Consider the following 21,696-nt stretch of genomic DNA (forward strand, 5'->3'; position numbering starts at 1 on the left):
CGATCTGCGGATATGCTGCACTTGCTTATGCAAGGGTCATTTGTAGAATTCGACGGCATAGTGCGTGGACAAAGAAACAATATAAGAAGACCCATTAGTCACAGAGAAAAATTAGCAAAAAAATGAAAGGAAAAGATAAAAAATAGAGGGCTTAATTTCCACCAAACGCCTTCTCTCAATTCTGGATCTTCGTCTGTAAGAAAGAGAAAATGACAAAAATTTCAACAGAATAGTGATTAACACCATTGCCAATATATGACTCCATTTCTATAGGTTTTTGTCTATGTTGCATAATTAGCCTTCGCAAAATCACAGAAGCAAAAGGCTTCTTTTTTTATAAAGATCGGGTGAGAATATATAGGAATAGAAACAGATTTGGGGACGTGGGAACGTCTGAAATTGTGGAATATGAAACATCTTGTTTACTTTTTTAGGTAGTGAAAACCCAGGTAAAATCGGCAAAATATTTTTCCTAGTACACAGATGCGTGAATTTAGGCCTTTTTATTGAGACGTTAATAATTTATAATGGACAAAATTAGAAAGATTTGGAAATGATTTTGCGCTATTAATTAGGGAATAAATCTGGAAGATTTGGAAACGATTTTGTGCTATTAATTAGGGAAACGATTTGCGCTATTAATTAGGGAATAAAGCTGGAAGATTTGGAAACGATTTTGCGCTATTAATTAGGGAATACATATAAACGGAATACATTAAAAACGGAAATGAAAAAAAATTATGAAACTCATTTTAGAGACAACGGAATACATAAAAAACGGAATTCATTTTAGAGAAAATGACTATTTATAGCCATTATTGCCTTTTATTGAAAAGGCATGCGTTTTGAAAGGCATTATTGCCCCTAATTACATGTTAATTGCGATTTTAGAAATCTTTGTAATATACGGGATGGAGGAGGGGCCGACATGAGGCAACACCACGGCTTAGAGGATTCCGCTTTATATATATATATATATATATATATATATATATATATATATATATATATATATATCTTCTATCTACTATATCTACTATCTATCTACTATCTACTATAATAAGCTGGATGGAAAAGAAGAGAATTTTTTGATTTTTTTGAAAATTCTATGAGAATTACACATCACTTTTTTTGACTTTTTTTAACAAATGCACCCATTCAACTCACATATTTTCAATCCTACCCCCTCCTTTATGCTTTTAACAAAGGCACCCATTAAAGCCATATAATTTCAATCTTACCCCCCTCCTTTATGGATTTTTAATAAAAAAATCTATAGGGCGATCTTAACCATCCGATTTAAGAGGAATTATGGAAACATCTATAGATTGGAGGGCTAGGATCAGCCTACGGAAATGATTTTTGGGGCACAACCTATTTATGTTGTGTTCCATCACATGGACGGTTTGGATCAACCTATGACGTGGTCCGTACAATTCTTTGTCGGCCCGTGCATCGCACGCACCTATTAAAGCCACATAATTTCAATCTTACCCCCCTCCTTTATGGTTTTTTAATTCTCTTTTGATTTTTTTGAAAATTCTATGAGAATTACACATCACTTCTTTTGACTTTTTTTAACAAATGCACCCATTCAACTCACATATTTTCAATCCTACCCCCTCCTTTATGCTTTTAACAAATTCACCCATTAAAGCCATTTAATTTCAAACTTACCCCCCTCCTTTATAGATTTTTAATAAAAAATATATAGGGTGATCTTAACCATCCGATTTAAGAGGAATTATGGAAACATCTATAGATTGGAGGGCTAGGATCAGCCTACGGAAATGATTTTTGGGGCACAACCTATTTATGTTGTGTTCCATCACATGGACGGTTTGGATCAACCTATGACGTGGTTCGTACAGTTCTTTGCCGGCCCGTGCATCGCACGAGGTTTTTTACTAGTATATATATATATGAAAGCCACCTCACCCTAAAAAGTCACCTACACTATTTCTATCTCCTCTTTCGCATTAATAATTCACCTTCATTGCGCGAACGGGTACTAGTTGGTTAATAAAGGAAAAGGAGTAAACTAAATGGAAGTGAGTAATTGATGTAAATGCAATGCTCTCGTACATCCATAGCAGTTACTAAAAGAGGTGAAAGTTAATGAAGGTAATGGGAGGAGGTTTCCAAATACTCGAATAAAAACCAAACCATGTTTCATGGTATTTTCTATTCCTAGACCTCTCTCTCTCTCTCTCTCTCTCTCTCTCTCTCTCTCTCTCTCTCTCTCTCTCAAGCTATGGAGGCATACAAGAGATGGATTCGTAAGAATAGGAAGTGTGTACATTCTGTGGAATCAATTGCCAATGTAAGCTGCATCTCTTCCTCGTCCTAATCTTTTTTTCTTTTCTATGTGAGTTCTTCATTTTCGTAGATCATCTCTGTGAAACTACCAATTACTCCAAAAGCTTAAGCTGTTAGAGAAGGTGTTATTTAATCTTTTATACTTTAACACTCCCCCTCACGTGTGGCACATGTGGCCCCTCTTTTGGGTTAGGCTATTGCATGTGGATTTTTACTATATATCAAGGAGGTTTGAACTCAGGACCTTTCACTCTGATACCATGTGAAACTATCGGTTACCCCAAAAGCTTTAGTTGTTAGAGAAGGCGTTATTTAATCTTTTATACTCTTAACAATTTCTAGATACTGGAATATGCAGCGGTATATTGTGTGAAACAACCAAGTACTCCAAAAGCATATAAGTTATTAGAGTTGGTGTTATTTAATCATTTATACTTCAACACTTCCCATCACCTATGTGTTGGGATTCCACGCAAAAGCAAATAGTCCCACATCGGATAAGTGAAGTGGATGGGGTGGGTTATAAGGGAATGGGCACCCTCCCTCTAACGGCTAGCTTTTAGGGGTGAGTTCTGTTGGGACCCGGGTAGAATTCGCCCTCAAAAGCTAGTTGTTAAAAAAAGCTAGCTATTAAGGGCAGGGAACCCATTCCCTTATAAGCCGTTACACTTTTCCGACGTGGGACTATTTTGCTTTCACGTGAAAGCCTCCAACAATCTCCCCCTCCACGTGGAAGCACTGTGGACAATCTCGCCCCTCCACTTGGTAGGAACGTGGGAACTACGAGATCTTCCCCGAGAGATTTTCCGTCCTCGGAGGCATACTGGGGTTACCAAGATCTTCCCCGAGAGATATTTCCATCCTCAGAGGCTAAACCGGGTTACCACGAGCCCGGTTTTGATACCACTGTTGGGACCCGGGTAGAACTCGCCCTCAAAAGAGCTAGTTCAAAAAAGCTAGCTATTAAGGGGAGGGAATCCATTCCCTTATAAGCCCATCCACATCGTTACACTTTTCCGATGTGAGACTATTTTGCTTTCACGTGAAACCCCCCAACAAGTTCTACCCGGTAATTCCCTACATATGGTATCAGAGCTAGGGCGTGGTAACTCCCAGGAAGATCTCGGTAATCCCGGTGTGCCTCCGAGGACCGTGGAATTCCCTCAGAGAAGATCTCATAAATCCCACGTTGCCAATCCGTGGAGGGGCGAGATTGTCCACGTTGCTTCCGTGTGGAGGGGAAGATTGTTGGGGTTCCACGCAAAAGCAAATAGTCCCACATCGGATAAGTGAAGTGGATGGGGATGGGTTATAAGGAATTGGGCACCCTCCCTCTAACGGCTAGCTTTTAGGGGTGACTTCTACCCGGTAATTCCTTACACTATGCCCCTCTTTGTTGAACGTACACATGAATTTTTAATATCAAGGAGTTGCTGGGTTTTGAAACCAGAACCTGCCGTGAGGCAATCGCTATGATACCATGCGAAACGACCAATTACTCCAAAAGCTTAAGCTGTTAGAGATGGTGTTATTTAATCATTTATGCTTCAACATATTGCAGTAGAAAAAGTAGTAGAAGAAGAAACTGGTCTCTCTTAATTTTTTCGTTTTTTAGCTCCTAGTCATATTTTGCTTATATGGGTCCTAAAAATTTATTCACAGGGCATGACATGGCTACTTCCCGAATGCATTTCTGGTTCAGAGATAAAGCCAGAAGCAGGTTTTGTGTAGTTATGGTAACATTGGTTTCTTAGAAACTGCTAGACTATAGGATCATTTTTTTTAAATTTATTTTTCTTCCTTTCATTAATATATAGAAAGAATTGATAAATGAGTGTTGAGATATTTTAAACTTCTTCCACAGTAAGGGCAATTTTGGGTATAATCACTTCTGTAAATCAACATATCATGAATACGGATCAAGCCAACATGAAAAGGGACTACAGGGAGCCATTGTTTCCCTGGTCTTTGTTCATATCTGCGCTTAAAGACGTAGAGAACTTAGTGGAAGTTATGGCCCAAGAATTCTATGGTGATGATAGCAAATGGAATTTCATTGCGGTCACAGAGGCTACCAAGTAAATTGCCTTTTCTTTTTTCTTTCTTTTGATTTTTTAGGAAAGTGACAGTTTTATTCAATGAAAGCGAAATTGTAGTACATGAGCCATCCCACAAGTATTAATTCAATTCGTTATCCCCTACAAACATAATGCATACGTGACCATACCCGTTTCCTCCCTTGATTTCCATGTCGATCTTGGCCATGCCATCCTTTATCAAACAATCCGCCAAGTCCATTTCATATGCAAGAAGTCAGGTTGTATTATAGCACAAAGGTCTCTTACCTCCGGAATGATATCTGCCAACTCCCACGAGCCTGATGATTTATTTTGAGCCCAAGACAAAGCATTCAAGGATTAAGGGCCCCAAACGGCGATTCAAGAACAATCTCCACTTCATTAGAGCCACACATTCCATCAAGTCCGAAAAAGGATACAATAGTATTGCCATTTTCATCTCGAAGGACTTCTCCAATTCCCGTCCTCTCCAAGTTTCCTTTAGTGCTCCCATCAAAGTTAAATTATATCCAACCTGAGGGAGGCGGTTTTAGATCTTCGCTTCTACCCCAACCAACCAAGTCCACTTGTTCTTTCACTTAGAAGTAAATGATTCTCTCATGGCTGCCTTTTATTCTAGTACTAATAATTTCTAATTAAATGTTGCGCACTCAATTCAATTTGATGCAGAGCATTAGCCAGGTTAGCCTTGTTCCGCGATGGTGGATACAAGATGCTCTTGAATGGAGGGCAGCTTACAAATGTTGAAGAGGGTCGGGATGCTTCGGAATCTGACCAGGGTATTGGGAGTTTTGCAAAACCTGGTGGAAATCATGGCTGCAACCCTACTCATCTAGAAGGAAAAGATTTGTCTGCAATGAGCAAGTTTGGGGAGAATGATAATATGGTCTCGGATCCAACACTTGAGCCTCCCAGTAATAATTTTAGCTTGGTTTTATTGTTATGCAATGAACTGCTGCTTATTTGCTTGTTATTGTTACACTAGTTTTCGATCGGGGCCCATGCTATGCATTGGTGTAAAATGGTGGGCCCCAAATCATCACAACATGAGGTGTAAAATGTTAGGCCCCACCCTAATGCATAGATTTGGTAGAGATAGTGGACCCCCCTAATACTTCTGGTATTTTCACAATTGCAGCTATGATGATTGAAAAGCCTACCCTTTCTACCATTTGGTCTGAAAAGGGACTTTCTGGTGCCTCATTTGTCACGGGGGAGGTGTTGTTTATCTTGAGACCACTTATCTATGTTGTGTTCGTTAGAAAATATGGAGTACGATCGTGGATACCTTGGCTACTTTCGTTGGCTGTGGATCTCACTGGAACGGGCATTCTTTCACATGTAACAAATCTTGGTCTTAGTAGTAGAAGCATAGAAAATCCCTTTCCTCTTTCCACCTTTGAAAAGAATGAGGTGCGTGTCTTTTCCTGTCTAATCTTGTTTAAAAATTGTTTGTAATCTTCTTCCTAAACTCATTCTAGTTTTGCATGAGATTTTATATGGTGTAGTATCGTATTTTTCTAAAAGTATCGTCCACGTGATGGACCACAATGTATATAGGTTGTGCCCCAAAAATCATTTCCGCATAGGATAATACTAGCCCTTCGATCTATAAAAGTTTCCATAATATGCAGCTCCTCTATAGATCGGAGGGTTGGGGTCATCATATATAAATGATTTTTGGGGCACAGCCCATTTACGATGTGGCCCATCACATTGATAGTTTGGATCATCCTATAGTTTGGTCCGTACAGTAGTTTTAGAAAATTACTGGACTATGAGGGCTTACACCATATAAAAACTCCGTTTTGCATATAATGCCACGCAAGGTTTTAAATTTCGGTTTCGGTTCCGATTTCGGACCCCACCAAAATCCAAAATTTCGGGCCGAAATCTCGTAATAATTAAAAAAGATTATTTAATTAATTTCAAAATTTCGGCCGAAATTTCAAACCATGATGCCACGTGACCTAATAAGGGGTGTCAAGGATCCACTTGGGATCGAACCATCCATCAGAGTGTCATGTAGAATTTAAGAACAAAAATACATAGCACAATAAGAATATAAAAAAAAAGCTTTTCTTGGAGGAAGAACAAATTTCATATATTTTCCATAATTTTTCGACATACAAAATACCCATAACAAGCTTTTAAATAGACTTGATTTATCACTAACATCCACGTTTTCTAACCTCTCAAAAAAAAAATAACTCAACTTCACTTTTGATAAACTTCTCCTCCAATAAAACAGCAACAAGATATTCTAGATAAAAATGTAAATGCACGTGATAAGATTTCTAGAAACTAAAAGAAAAAAATGCCTATAGCTTTTTTTACTAAAATACCCATGAAATAATACTTAAATTTATAAAAAAATAGAGGGTATTTTTGTAAAATAGTATAATAAAATCAGATTTAGGACTGCCTCACATGCCTTTATTAGTTGTCTAGATCCGACCGGTAACGATTTCAAATCATAATATAGGGTCCCGAAATGTATCCAGGGATCCTGGTAATGTGTCTAGATCTTGTCCGTTTAAGTTCAGATTCAGATGGTCGACCATCTGGGTCCATTAACACCCCTAGACCTAGGGAATGAGGAACCTTTTGCTATGCATTAGCACATTGTTTAATCATAGATGAAAATCAATTTTTAGGTTGCTAAATAGGTTTGCATCTTATGGGCTTGATACAGGTAAAAAAGCGTAAGCTATTGTTGGCATTTTATCTCATGAGAGATCCCTTCTTTAGCAAGTATACTCGGTAATGATATGCTTGCCTTATGCCTTTCTTGTGCAATGCTTTTCTTGTTGTTTTTCGGCTTATACCTGCTATTTCAGGCATCATCTTGAAAATACCGAGAAACTTGTGATCACAGTTCCACTCGCTAGGTTTATTGCCGGTGCGTTGCTATTCTCTTTCTAATTCAGTTCTTAAATTTCTTTTGTTCTTCTTGTTGGGGGCATAGTTAGCAAAACTCCGTTTTAAACTAAAACACGTTTATCGGGTTGCCGTTTAATACTCCGTTTGAAACCTTTTCGGTTAAATAAAACTCCGTTTTTTCAGTAAAACATTTTAAACCATTATCAACGCGAAAGCAAAAGATACCACATCAGAAAAGTGAAAGGATGTGGAAGGGTGTATAAGGCATTGGGGACTCTTCCCTTAACGGCTAGCTTTTAAGGCCGAGTTCTATTAGGGTCCCTAGACTTCTTAGCACTTATGTTGATTGCCATTTGTATTGGCTTACTTTATCTGATTTGAATTGAGAAATGTCCATAACGGGAATACCATGGTTCTTTCTTATATGCAGCTAAATTTGTTGAGCTTATCGTTGGAGCTCAAGCGCGGTACACTAATACATCAGCATCATAAGAAAGAAATACACAGAGCCTCCAACAAAAGTTGGTCATGCATGTTTCATTTTCAAGAGAGAACTCTTTTGGTGAAATAGTCCCCTAATTGTGGGAATGTTTTTCATCTTCTCTATGGAGATTCTCGTGCTCAGAATTCCAATACAAACTTCTGTATTAGATTTATCTAACGTCGTGTAGAAGGGTATATTACCTCCTCAACGACTCTCCCTTGAAAACAAAAACAAAATCAAAATGTTGCAAAGAGCAAGTGTAACGCATAAAGCATTAAAAATTGAACAAAAGTAGCCAAAACACATAAAATACTAAAGAGCTATGAAAGCATATAAAAGAGAAACGTTGCAAGTCCTTTGAAATTTGATTCAGGGGTCACAGCTTTTAAAGCATTAAAATATTAAAATATCCGACAAAGTGGTAGAAGCGGCTAAAAATCAGGAAACAGCTGATTGGATTTTGACTAAAGTTTTTTTGTATCCTAATTTTTTGCCACTTCTTATCACCGGAGACACTACTGCTGTCCTGTTTTTTGTTTCCTGATTACCAGCAACTTCATCCTCATCTACACTTGTAGACACCAATTTATCATGAAAAAAAATCATGGTAGCCAAACATGCCCCGAGTGTTGAGAGACTAGGAGAGAGGTGAGGGGAGTGAGAATTGAGCGAGGAGACGATGCAAAGTGAGAGAAAAATAATCACCCAAATAAGGTGGGACCCATGTGTTTTTTGTCGGCGGACTAGAGAACGATCTCTAGTCGGCAGACTAGAGACACTTTCTTCTCTCTCTCTCTCTCTCTCTCTCTCTCTCTCTCTCTCTCCAAGAGATCACTCTCATGCTAGAAGACACCACTTTGAGACAGTCCAACAATTTGCAAATGGATTTGAATTTAAAGATAATGATTTGCAAATAAGAGATATTTTAGCTCCAGAAATTATATAGTTAGTAGCTTCCAAAGAGGCCTTAACGACCCATTTGCAAATAAAGATTAAACTAAAATAATGTTATCCTTAAATAAGACCGTGTTTTGGTGGCATACAAAAAGAGTCCCTTACCAAATAAGAATGTTCTTTAGACTTTAATGTTTAGATGTTTTATTTTCTTTTGTTTCTGCTGTTATATACACTGACTAATATAAGAATTGCAGGGCGTTACATGAAAAGGAAGGAAGGCCAAAGGGTGGAATGACAAGGAACCAATTCTTTCTAATCACATTCATCTGCAGCTTTGCCTACTATGTCTTCCCTGGCTACCTCTTTCCCATGCTAACATCCCTCTCATGGGTATGTTGGACCTTCCCACACTCTATCCTAGCCGAACAACTTGGGTCAGGACTCAGTGGGCTTGGGCTTGGGGCCGTTGGGCTCGATTGGTCCACTATCACATCCTACCTCGGAAGCCCGCTCGCTAGCCCGTGGTTTGCCACAGCCAATATTGCCGTAGGATATGTCTTCATCATTTACATCTTAACACCTATCACTTATTGGCTCAACATATACAAGGCCAAGGCCTTCCCTATATTCTCCAGTAGGCTCTACACATCTTCGGGACATAAATACAACATTTCTAGCATCATCGACTCTAAATTCCACCTTGACGTTGATGCCTACGAGAGGGTCGGACCTCTTTATCTTAGCACCTCTTTTGCAATGACTTATGGCGTTGGCTTCGCCACACTCACCGCCACAGTGGTCCATGTCTTCCTCTTCCATGGAAGGTATGATTCAAAATTCCTATTTTACTGCCATGTTTGGCAACATGAATTTTTTTTCATGGAAAATTGGCTTACCAACTGTTGAGAGAGGGTTTGGGAGAGTGGCAGGGGAGAGATTTGAGAGGGTATGGATGAGGATATGGTGCTTAAGTGGTTGAAAAATAAGGAAAACAAAAAGGGCAGTGATAAATTCACCCCCTATAAAGATGAATTCATCCTTTTTTACTGGTTGTGGCTTCACAACCAGTACAACACTAGGGGTGCAACTAGGGTCGGGTTGCGGATGACCCGACCCGACCCGAGGAACCCGTTTTTCCAACCCGACCCGAGTTCAACCTGACCCAACCCAAGTTTTTTCCAACACCCCCTTCCCCTCTTAATTTTGTCCTTTTTTTGGAAACAAATGCCGGAATTGGCTGGATTATTGGTATCAGATTCCGACTTCAGCCCCTAATCCTTGTAATCAAATGAACACTAAGGGCCCGTTTGGATACCTCCCATTTTGTATTTGGATTTGGAATTGAGTTTTGAATACAGAATGAATAGATCCGGCAGCTCATGTAGAGGGAGACAGAGGGGGAAGGGGGTACTTCCTAGTGGAGGGGAGGGGTTGAGGTGCAAAGAGGGTGAAGGAAACTGCCAGATCTGTGGATTTCCAATTTTTTATTTCCACAGCAAACTTAGAAATCTGTTTTTTTTTCACTGTCAGCTGATGAATTAGAAATCCAAGAATTTGATCCGATCCAAATTACAATGCAAAAAGGGCTGCAAATGTGAGAAATCCAAATCAAAATCTTCTCAGCATCCAAACGGGCCCTAAAGGATTTTTTTTTAAAAACCTGGAATTTATCCAGCAACCCGGGGTGGCATCTTAAATTTTATTGATAGGAAAATATTAGTTACGGGAGGACATAAAACCTTGCCTCTTGTCCAAGAAGAGGAAAGAAAGAAAACCCCATTTATCCCTTTACAAAGAAACAAGCAAAATTTATTTAGTGCGAATATATGGAATGCCTAATTGGTCGCAACTGACACTAAAGGATTCACATGGATAAATCTCATTAAATTCACTCGCATTTTCACAGTGAAATTTGGATGTTGAGCAAATCAGCCTCCCAAGACAGGAAAATGGATGTTCACATGAGCCTTATGAGCAAGTACAAGCAAGTTCCAGAGTCTTGGTTCATGTGGATCCTTGGCACGAACATTGTCTCCGCTATATTCTTTTGTGAGTACTACAATGACCAGCTTCAATTGCCATGGTGGGGCATTATGCTAGCGTGCGCCATTGGCCTTTTCTTCACCCTCCCGATCGGAATCATTGCCGCTACAACAAACCAGGTATCTTATCCATATATGCACTTGGAATATTGTTTTTTTTTTTTTTTCTTAATTTTCTAGCTCATAGTTGGCTTGGTCATTTTTCAAGGGCGAAAAATGATGGTAGTTACCATTACCAAAGGTGAAGTTATTTTTTGAGATTATGTAAAAGGAGGGGCTTAGTTATAATTTCTATGCTCAAGAAGAAGACAGATGTTCTTACAATATAGAAAGTTCATGAAGACTTCCTTGTAAAGTCTCATGGAAAATTATTTCTACACTTTCCTAGCATTTTTCATCTACTTTTTTTTTGTTTATTTTCTTCCTGAAAATGACAAACAAAATGGGCGTAGTGTATACTATCTATTTATCTATAAGAGGAAAGTGTTCCTGCGCAGCTGCGCAGGGAAGCTTGCGCTTAAGTGGCTTAAAAAGCCACCGATTGGTCACTTTTTGTGGACCCCGCAAAGGTGGACCCTCTATACGGACCAATCGGTGATCCTCTATACGGACCAATCGGTGATCAATCAGTTGGTTTTTAAGCCACTTAAGCGCAGGGAGCTCCCTGCACTTGAACACTTTTCGCTATCTATAATATATAAAGTGAAGTCCATTCCTACTTTTTACGGGGGCATTGTTAATTTGTTTTTGAAAAATAATAATTTTATTTAGAAATATAGAAATGATTGCTGTGCACTCGGTAAAGATTCTCCCATAATATATGAGGTACTAGATGCTCCTAGTTTGGCTAGACGGCCAGCCAAATCTTTGGTGCTTCTAGGAATGAAAGACAAAGAGAAAGTACGGTGCATACCCAAATCGCATACTCAAATCTTTAATCCCGAGATTAGCTAGTATCCATGGCCTGTCCCAAATCCCTTTAGCCCACAAAACTGTGTTAGAAGAGGAATCATTATCAACTTCCAAACTACCCTCCATCTCGCTGATGAACATGGTCAATCCTTGTTGGAGAGCTTGAACCTCCACTTCTATGAATTGGATGTTATGGATTAGGCCTGCAAAAGAGTATATGATGTCAATATTCCTAAAACAACTCCAATACCTTCCTTTAGGGGCCGTTTGGATACGCGGATTTAGAATCTTGGATTTCCTCCAAATCGTAGTTGGGAGACGAGAGAAGAAGGAGACCAGCCGTCGTTTTTAGTTTACTCACCCTTCTTTCTGTTAGCAAGAGAGCAGGAGATCATCCCATGTTTCCAGGTTTTAGAAATCTCAGGATGTGGGAGAGATTTCTAAAACCTGGATTTCTACTTAAAATCCAAGATTCTAGAGAGAAGTGAAGCAGTAGGTCTCCTTCTCTCGTCTCCCAACTACGATTTTGAGGAAATCCACGATTCTAAAATCCATGTATCCAAACTGCCCCTTAGGGTTGCAACTCAGGTTGGGCGGGTCGAGTTTTTAGAAAACCAAAAATTTATAAACCTGACCCTACATGAGTTAGTTTCTCGGGTTGGGTTTTTAATGTTGACATTAGGATAATTGGTAATTTCAAATATTATAGAAAACATCCAATCTTACACCAAATTTTTCAAAAATTAATTCACCAAGTACTTAAATTTGAGAAGGAAACTACTTTTTTACTTCACAGACCACATCACCTCAATGCAAACAATTATATCAATATACCAAAAAAAATTCATGTTATTCAACAGATATTTAGAGGAAAAAAGTGCCTACTAAATATATTGATATGATTAAGGATATGTACAATGGAGCAGTAACTAGAACTACAGATGGCACGTCTAGTGAGTTTCCATAGGACTACACCAAGGATCAGCCGTAAGCCCTTATCTTTTTATGCTAGTTATTGATGAACTTACGGCGGGTATCAAGAACGAGGTGGCATGGTGTATGTTATTTGCAGATGACATAGTAGTAATTGACGAAACCAAAGCAAGAGTTAATGCTAAGTTAGAGTTATGGATAACTACTTTGGAATCCAAAGGTTTTAGACTGAGTAGGATTAAGACAGAGTATATGGAGTGCAACTTTAATAATGTAAGGGCGTGGGGTGAGGATGTAGTAAATATGACTGGACAAGAGGTACATAAGAGGGATATATTTTGCTATCTTGGTTCAATCCTACATAAGGAAGGAAAGATTGAAGAGGATTTTAACCACATAATAAGAGCAGGTTAGTTGAAGTGGAAGCATGCTATGACCTTAAAATACCTACCAACTTGAAGGGAAAGTTTTAGAAGATAGTTGTGAGGCCAGCCATGCTATACGGCTCAGAATGTTGGGCCATGATGAAGTAGCATGTGTATGAGATGAGTGTAGTGGAGATGTGAATGCTTAGATGGATGTGCGGCTACACAAGGTTAGATAGAATTAAAAATGAAGACATCCGTAAAAAGGTGGGGATGGCACCAATTGAGAAGAAGATGAGAGAGCACCGCTTAAGATGGTGTGGGCATATCCAACGTAGGCCTTTGGATGCTCCAGTGAGAAGAATTGACTCGTGCTAAGTTGATGGAGTAAAAAGAGGTACGGGCAAACCGAAAATAACTTGAGTAGAAACTTGAGGAAAGACTTGATGGTTAGGAACATAACAAAGAACATGACCTTGGATAGGAGAGAATGGAAAAAAATGATCCACGTAGATGAACCCAACTAGTGTCAAAATTAGACTTAGTCAATTTGAGCCAGGTATACCCTTTCACCATCTTCATGAAAATTTTCTAAAGGATTCATTAGCCGATCCCCACTAGTTTGGAAGAAAGGCTTAGTTGAGTTGAGTTGAGTTGAGTCGTTGTTATTCAACAGATATTTAAGAAATTCATAGTACACCTATAGGAGTCAAGCCGGGTTTCAAGTTTGGGGTTTTTTTTCCCTCTAAACCCGACCTGACGCGAGATTGGATCTATATTTTCAACGTGAAACCCGACCCAACCAAAGACCCATGATTCTAAATCTGACCTAGGTTATTCTCAGGCCGGGTATAACATGGCCCATGTTGCAACCTTACTTGCACATGTATGTACACCTATAAGAAGAGCGTGTATTTATTTATCCATTTAATGGCTGCAACTTTTATTTGATAGGGTGGTAACATTTTGCTACTATGTAGCCCGTCCACATGTAAGATGAGAGCCATGTGGGTGGACCCCATTTACGAGTGGACACATCTGATACATTGCTCTAACTCTAACGAAAGTTGCTTCATTGTGACCTTATGGTCACGGGTTCGAGTCATGGAAACAGCCTCTCTGCAAAGTAGGAATAAGGTGCGTACATCTAACCCTTCCAGATCCCGCAATGGCGGGAGCCTCGCACTGGGCCGCCCTTTTTTTTTTAATCAGTGGCATTCATCTACTATTGTACCACAACTGTGCACGAAATTTTGATCAAGTAGTTGAGATCGTCCATCAGCATTTGGATTGCCGGAAACAGGAACCAGAATCAATATCATATTCCAATTCCTATTCCGATTCTCCTAAAAACAGTAAGAAAAACGGGGTAAGAAAAAGATTCCAGCAGTCCAAAGGGCGAATTTTGATGGCAAGGAATCCTCCTTTGGTTACTCTATATGAAATAATTTTATGTCAAATAAGGGCGAATTTTTATGGCATCCAAAGAGGTCCTAAAGCAACTAAAATTTAACAGAAGGTCCAACCAAGAAAAAACACAACTGCAAACCCAAAAGTTCTCATCCTAAAAACAAAACATACCAGAGCATTTTAGTAAGAGTTCCAGCACCATCAGTAAACTATGTTGCATCAGTATGGTTACAATTGTCTACGACACGGGTATCAAGTGTCAGATTCGGCAAACCTCAAAAAGAAAGATGCACGGATTCACCAAAATATTTTAATCAATTCTTAAATTTTAATTACAACAAATAATATACTAAAAGTTTTAACGGGCGAAGTAAATATAATGTTTTATTATCATATAAAAAATCTTAATATTAGGATGGATAAAACTCAAAACATGAGGTAACTGCACAGTAGTGGGACACGGCACACGGGTGCTTTGCACATTCGAAAGAAAGCGTGTAACATAGTCAGTAAAGACCCTTAATTAACATTCCTCATAAAATGGTTACATTCAAGCGACATTCTGTTCTGGGTGTGTTTCAAAACTGTGTCTGTCGGTACATGCATTTGAGTCAAAAACTTCCACCTGCATGTGAGAGGCCATCCATATAAAGAATTTCGAGCAGAATCTAGGAGAATAGAAAACCATGGTGGCTAGATGTGTTTATTATTGAGTAGAGATATTCATATGAAAGGAGAGGAGAAGACGGAATGATAAAATCAGAAAACTGGATCAGAAATAAAAGCTGGCATGCCTGAAGTGAAGAACTTACATTTGTATGAGTGACAAACCCTGATGGAATCAAGCAAAAACTACATCCGAACGTAAGACATATTTGACATTTTTCGTAACAGTGCGAGCTTCGTGAAGTAAGCATTTATCCCCATGAATGTGAAGGAGAGCCATTCCTTCAATAGGAGCAACCTATGGAAATCATTAGCAGTCAGAACAGAAATTCCCAATCCTTTTCTCCACAATTCAACTCTTCACAATCAGTAATGGGTAGTTCCAAAAGGACAAAAAGAATACAAATGAATGATATGTCCATAATGATATCCAAGAAAATAAAAATCACCTCAGCAACAACCCCTCTTCTGGAATCGTAAAAGACGGTCTCCCCTCCGACTAGACTCATATCATTGCTACCTTTGGATCTTAAACTGCCAGATAGATATATTAATAATGTATAGTGCGTCTTATGTCCGTCTCCAAGATCAGTGCTTTCATCAATATGCCGCCCAAAGCGCTGGCCAACCTTGTACCTGAAAAATCAAAAGAACAATCATAACAAGTAACAGAAAATTTAAACCAAACATACCAGGAGGAACACTTGTTCATGGTCCATTTATGAGCTCTGTATTGCTACAACCTAACAGGAGCTATTCTAGATTCATTACATATGCAAGACTGAAAACAATACGAATGCATCGGATAATGCAGCTCGAGCTGTTGAGTAGAAGAGCATGAATTTCAGTTTCTGCAAAATTGTAAACTATGATGCCCAGATACTTCTCGAGGCCCAATGTACCATGTAAGACATGACATGATACTTCACAGATACGTATGGATACTTCTGTTGGTCAAATAATTATCTTGTTCCAAGCATATGCCTCTCTAGTCGAATTACCTATCGATACTTGTGGATACTTCTGTTGGTCAAATAATTATCTTGCTCAAAGCATGTGAGTCTCTATTTGAATTAACAATCATGTTGCTTTCTTGTTAGTGCCTTATATTTGCAATTATAATTTTGAATGTGCGTGTCTTAAAAATGCTATTTTAAATTTATTTTTTTACTGACAACTTAAAATTTATTGCTAATTTCATTATCTAAGTTAAATCAAGATTAATGATATTTTATTTATAGATGTCTTGTGTCTTATCTCCAGGCATGGGATACCTGTATCTGCATCTGTGAACTATATTTTGATGTGATTCAATTATCCGGGCCATTAGATTTAATTTTCTTCCTTTTCCCCCTACTGGACTGTTGGAAATGTGTTATTTTCTTTTAGGCATTTTATTTTATTTGATTTATTAGCATTTTATCTAGACTAGATATGAGAAATGTCCACATCAACATTTGACCCACGATGCCCTTTTCCCATGGCCCACTTATCACCCTCTTTTATAATTTTTTTAGGCCTGCCCACTTAATCCCACTTTTTATAACCCTTTAGCATGGACCACTTTCCTTATCACCGCTTCAACAAAGTCACATATATACATACACCCACTCCCCCCTCTCTCCCGAAGGTTAGAAAACATGAAAGAAACCCCCACCCTTGGATCGACATCTCACATCCATTCCCTCTTCTCACCTAATCGACTTCTCTCTCTGTCCCTCATCTCACCCCGCCAATCACTCTCCTTCCTCTCATCATTAAAAAAAAAACACTCTCCTTCCCTCAATTCACCATTCCACTTGCTCGCTTCTCCCCTCATCTTCCACCATCCATTTCACCATCTCCCTCCCTTCTTCCATTCTTCCATCGCACTCCCTCTCTTTGTTCTTTGTCCCATTCTTTGCAGTCCTTATACCCCCTACGCCGCCACCCCCGCCGCCCACCCACACACACACACAAAAACATATTTTCTCTTCCTTGATCTTGATTTTCCCTTTTCTTTATCTTGATTCTTCCTACCTTTGTCAGCCCATTTTCATCTGTACTCTAGCCATCTCTCTTTCCCCTCCTCGAGACCACCTGCAGCATGAAGATGCCCGAGGCCCAGCCCCGATACGTCATCATCACAGGTATGGATCCATCATTTTTTCCCCTTAGCCTACCCATATTCCCTTTTTGAAGCATTCTCCTCAACCTTAATCCTAATTTTTCCCCTATCACCCTTGTATCATACCCTGAACCTATCAACCCCGTTATTCCTATATATTGCTAGGTACCTTTTTGGCTATAGTTAGACATTATTTCAGTATATCTGATTTGCTTGATAGAGATACATTGAGACATGAATTCTATGATTAATTAGCTGATTTTTCTAGAATTTATTGTTGAACTGTATCATACCCTGAACCTATCAACCCCGTTATTCCTATATATTGCTAGGTACCTTTTTGGCTATAGTTAGACATTATTTCAGTATATCTGATTTGCTTGATAGAGATACATTGAGACATGAATTCTATGATTAATTAGCTGATTTTTCTAGAATTTATTGTTGAACTTTACATGAATGAGTCGAATTCTATTGATGAATTAATTTTAAAGCTTTGGATCTTTATGAAAATTCTAGATGTTTTTTATTATCATATGCCGTTTATTTGATTTGGGAATGTATGCTGCTAATAATATAAATTAGAAACTGCCATTCAGAAAAAAAAACAATATGAATTAGAAACTATTTTAAGCTTCAAAATTCCTAGAAAATGATCCACAAACCCTAGGTTTGCATCAAATTAGTATTAAAGTTGGATTCACATAAATTTAGAAAAATACTGAGTCGTATCTCTGTTCCTGTGTCTGTGTCCGTATCTGTGTATAAAATAGCTCATGAATGCCAAACAGAAGGGATACATATGCCTAATTTGGTGTACATAATAAGAAACGAGAGGCTATCATTTTTCACTGGACAAACTGGAAGGAATTTGAGAGTTGAAGAAAGAGATTCGAACGAAGTAGTTTAAATAAGATTCATGGTAGACCCAAGCTGTGGTAACAAGTATTATAATATAGTTAAAATGTATGATTATAGCACAATTTAGTTAGATATCCTGTGAAACAAAAAGGAGAGGAGTTTATAAATAGGGTGTCAAAAAGAGAACTAGTACCTGTAGAATCTAATATTTGGATTCAAACCAACAGCTACCTTTCCTCGAACTTTAATATCAACGAATATTTTTTTAAGGCCAGATTCCCAGATACCTTGAGCAAGAACTGGGTCATTCACGGATATGCGATCATTGTCTCGATAAGCTTCTCCTTTTGTGGGACCAAGACTTCCCTGATGGACAAAACCAAGGGATTCCGCAGCTTCGATAAAAGCCTTTGATTCTGTGGAAGTAAAGAAATTTTGCACCTGGAAATCTTAAACAAGGTGACAATGGTGAGACAAGTGAAAATGTCATGCATATAAGGCAACTAAGTAACTTGCCCAAAACAGCAGTCTCTAAAGTAAAATTAGTGACCCACCAAAAAAAAAAGTAAAATTGGCGTAGGGATTCGCATGTGTTGGGGCTTCATATGGGTACCCAAAAATTTAGGCATTCTGCATCATGTTCTTCGCTCTAATTTGATTTACTTCTACTTTTATAAATGTTGGGAAAACTGACATGGTTGAAAACATGCGATGTCCAATTTTAAGGGTATCTATACCAGCTTACATACATATGGCATGTCTAGCCAATTTCAAACTTTTCACGTACCCTCTTATTCATGCGAACAGTTCCACGAGTCTTCCTTGCAACCGAGTGATCGGCACGACGGCATCCCAACTAAAGTCGGTTATACAATTGATTTAATATTTTAGTAATTTCTTATTATGTATATGTCTTTGTATTGTTGTGTTCATAAACTTTTTGAAAATTTACCACAAGCTTGCACATACCACACACATGAGTTGTGGTGTTCTTGAGTCCAGGCATTCTAAAGGGTTGAAAAATGGTGGACAAGTTGGGAGAAAGAGGCCTTTTTTCTTGGATTGAGAGAATGAAATGGAGAAGAAGAAAAGAAAGAACCAACGACTCACATTCGCCTTTCCGTCTCCACAACGGAAACCTAAGCACATTTAGCTCTGTTAGCTTTGTATGCTCTGTTAGCATTTAGCCATGGTATATAGTCCAAAGAAATTCATCATTAAACCAAAAAAATATATATGAATTTTTGACCTAATGAAAGGCAAATATGGTAAACAAAATTGTTGGATCAGATGGGTAAATAGAACAATCCATGTTCCTGGTCATCTGAAGTTCTTTATAACGATTCAATTGCTTACACAAGAAAAAATAAATTTATATCTAACAGAAACCCTAGAAACATAGACAATATGATTCAAGAAGCATAATTTCTTACCGTGAAAAGATGAGTGTCTTTGAGAGGCGTTATCTGGAGATCTCGTTTGGGTTTTATGAGAGGCCACTTTGAAGATTTATTACTCTCTCGTTTGCTCGTCATTCCTTCTCTCCCTCTCTCCCCAAAACCAATTAAATTGCTTACTTTCTTCCCCAGCAAAAGGAAAATTGGGCAAAACCATTGATTGGGGCATATGAGTCTATAGGGACAAGCCCAAAAAAAGTCGGGTCGGGTCGGGTTGGGTATCTTTGGGGCTCGGGCTCGGGCTCGGGTTGGGTTTTCCAAACCCGGGTTGAGTTCGGGTCGTGTTCGGTTGAGGGCTTGGGCAACCAGACCCAAGTGAAACCCGACATTTTTTATCATTTTTTTTAAGTTTTTATTAAGCTTAAAAGCTGGGGTTGGGTCAGATCAGGTTCGAGTTGGAAAAAAGGATTCCTCGGGTTGGGTTGGGTCGGGTTGAACCTCATCGAGTCAGAACTTGGATCAGGTTGAGTAAATGGTTCCTCGAGTTGGGTTCAGGCTGGCCTCAACCCGGCCCAAGTTGCACTTATATTGGGGTCGCTTGGATTGCCCACTGTTAAATGAATGGTTTCGATCACCTAATAATGGGCCCCACTGTATTCTTTTCCCAGCCATCCATATAGAAATGAGGAATGATAGATGAGGGTGCCCTTGTATAAAGAGTAGGGCTGCAACTCGGGTCGGGCGGGTCGGGTTTTGGAGAACCCAACCCTACCTGAGAAATATCTCGGGTCGGGTCGGGTTTTTTTTTGGAAAACCCACGATTCCCAAACCCGGCCCTACCCATGATAAATCTCAGGTCGGGTCAGGTCGGGTCGGGTTTTTTCACGTTGACGCAATTTTTTAAGAAAAATTCTTGTTTGGCAAGGCAACTCAACTTATAGAAGTAGAAATTACACTCACATTACACTTGAATCAAACAATGATGTAACTACACACATTACACTTGAATCAAACAATGCCGTAATCAAACAATGTTGTAATTACAATCAAACAATGCTGAATCAAACGCTTGAATCAACTCAACTCATAGAAGCAGAAATTACACTCACATACAATAACAGTGGGTATGTGGGTTTTCACTTTTAACTTGTAACTAACAATAGAAAAAAATGTACATACTATAACTTATGTAACTCGGGTCGGGCCGGGTCGGGCCCCTTCAAACCCGGCTCGACCCGAGATTCATGCGGGCTTTTGAATGCTCAACCCGGCTCGACCCGAAACCCATGAAACCTGAACCCGACCCAGGTTATTTTCGGGTCGGGTAAAACCCGGCTCGAGTTAAAGAGTAGGAAAAGGGCCATTTATTGGATCCACGTCATTTTAAGTAATCTTTTAAAATTAGTTGAGAAAGTAAATTCGGTTGTATATTTAATAACGTGGATCCAATCAAGTGCCCTTTTCCATCTCTTTGTGCAATGGCGTCCTTGCCTCTACAAAAATTATATTTTTGTATAGGTAGATGATTTCCGCACTACGCTTTTTTGATAATCCTGTTTTGATAATGGCACTCCTTATTTTTAATTGACTGTAATAAATTTTTCATTTTTTTTTCAGGAGGCAATTGTTTCACCTCCGTTGCAGCTAAGCCCTGTTTACTTTGGATATTGAGTACCAATTTGTGAGTCCAAAACTGATTGTTGGACTTAAAATTAGACATAATTTTGAGTCCAAGAATCAGTTTTGAACTCACAATCAGGTTCTCAAAATCCAAAATTACACTTCATTACGATGCTTCTTCACTTCCATGACATTTTCGGCTTGTTCATCCTCACCCCAAGAGATGAAGCAAGCGTTACCATCTATTCAGTCAATGTCTAGTTTTGAGTGTAAAGTTTATGAATTTCGGAAACATCACAAAGCCCGTATTTAGATCTAAGTTAATAAGAGTAATTACGCTCCTTTTCTTCCGTCCACTTTGATGTATGGGGTCTGCGGCAAGCATGTAGTATTTTTGGCTTTAGGTTACCTCTGTAGAAGATTATTCCTATACTTGTTGAAACGAAGGTTAGAAGTTGTTTCTCCAACCTGATGGGTCCTTTAAGTGTGTAGTATTCTTGGCTTCAAGGCACCTTTGTAGATGATTATTCTAGAATGACATAGATGTACTTGTTGAAAGAAAGGTTAAGAGTTGCAATTGTTGAGGTGAGTGATTGGCTTAATTGCAATCTCTTTAATGTTATTAATTTCTATTTCCATTGACGCATCCTTCTTTAAAATCTTTGATCTCTTTCCATTGACGCATCCTCTTTAATATCATTAATCTCGTTCCAATGATGCAT

The 21,696-nt window shown here is 38.8% G+C and overlaps 2 protein-coding genes across 4 annotated transcripts; one reads left to right on the top strand and one right to left on the bottom strand.

The window, feature by feature from the left end:
- Window positions 1–2,254: 2,254 nt before the first annotated feature.
- On the top strand, window positions 2,255–7,772 carry LOC143886480 (peroxisome biogenesis protein 16-like). Its single transcript, XM_077390460.1, has 8 exons — window positions 2,255–2,323; window positions 3,982–4,039; window positions 4,184–4,397; window positions 5,067–5,311; window positions 5,536–5,810; window positions 7,093–7,160; window positions 7,238–7,299; window positions 7,711–7,772. The coding sequence occupies exons 1-8, from the start codon at window positions 2,255–2,257 to the stop codon at window positions 7,770–7,772; spliced, it is 1,053 nt and encodes a 350-aa protein (XP_077246575.1).
- Window positions 7,773–10,511: 2,739 nt separating this feature from the next.
- On the bottom strand, window positions 10,512–19,548 carry LOC143877106 (2-oxoglutarate (2OG) and Fe(II)-dependent oxygenase superfamily protein). 3 transcript variants are annotated; one of them, XR_013250557.1, is made up of 6 exons: window positions 19,391–19,548; window positions 18,151–18,398; window positions 15,439–15,625; window positions 15,136–15,287; window positions 11,617–11,818; window positions 10,512–10,809 (listed from the first exon to the last, which is right to left on the bottom strand). XR_013250557.1 is itself a non-coding variant. In XM_077378954.1 (5 exons), exons 1-4 carry the CDS (start codon window positions 19,490–19,492, stop codon window positions 15,165–15,167), a joined length of 660 nt encoding a protein of 219 aa, XP_077235069.1. In that variant the 5' UTR covers window positions 19,493–19,548; the 3' UTR covers window positions 11,610–11,818; window positions 15,136–15,164. The 3 variants fall into 3 exon arrangements, 2 of the variants coding, with proteins under 2 accessions (XP_077235069.1, XP_077235059.1); XM_077378954.1 differs by lacking the exon at window positions 10,512–10,809 and having other exon boundaries at window positions 11,610–11,818; XM_077378944.1 differs by lacking the exons at window positions 10,512–10,809; window positions 11,617–11,818 and adding an exon at window positions 14,456–14,948.
- Between the last annotated feature and the right edge of the window lie 2,148 nt (window positions 19,549–21,696).

Source organism: Tasmannia lanceolata, unplaced genomic scaffold, assembly GCF_043159265.1.
Source record: "Tasmannia lanceolata isolate RefF3 unplaced genomic scaffold, GAP_Taslan_0.1 ptg000002l, whole genome shotgun sequence".
NCBI lineage: Eukaryota > Viridiplantae > Streptophyta > Magnoliopsida > Canellales > Winteraceae > Tasmannia > Tasmannia lanceolata.

Coding starts and splice junctions, on each gene's coding strand:
- LOC143886480 (XM_077390460.1), top strand. CDS start 2,255: ATGGAGGCATACAAGAGATGGATTCGTAAGAATAGGAAGTGTGTACAT. Junction 4,398..5,066: donor GCGGTCACAGAGGCTACCAA/GTAAATTGCCTT, acceptor AATTTGATGCAG/AGCATTAGCCAGGTTAGCCT. Junction 5,312..5,535: donor TCCAACACTTGAGCCTCCCA/GTAATAATTTTA, acceptor TCACAATTGCAG/CTATGATGATTGAAAAGCCT.
- LOC143877106 (XM_077378954.1), bottom strand. CDS start 19,492: ATGACGAGCAAACGAGAGAGTAATAAATCTTCAAAGTGGCCTCTCATA. Junction 18,399..19,390: donor AAGACACTCATCTTTTCACG/GTAAGAAATTAT, acceptor TAAGATTTCCAG/GTGCAAAATTTCTTTACTTC. Junction 15,626..18,150: donor CCAAATATTAGATTCTACAG/GTACTAGTTCTC, acceptor TTGATTTTTCAG/GTACAAGGTTGGCCAGCGCT.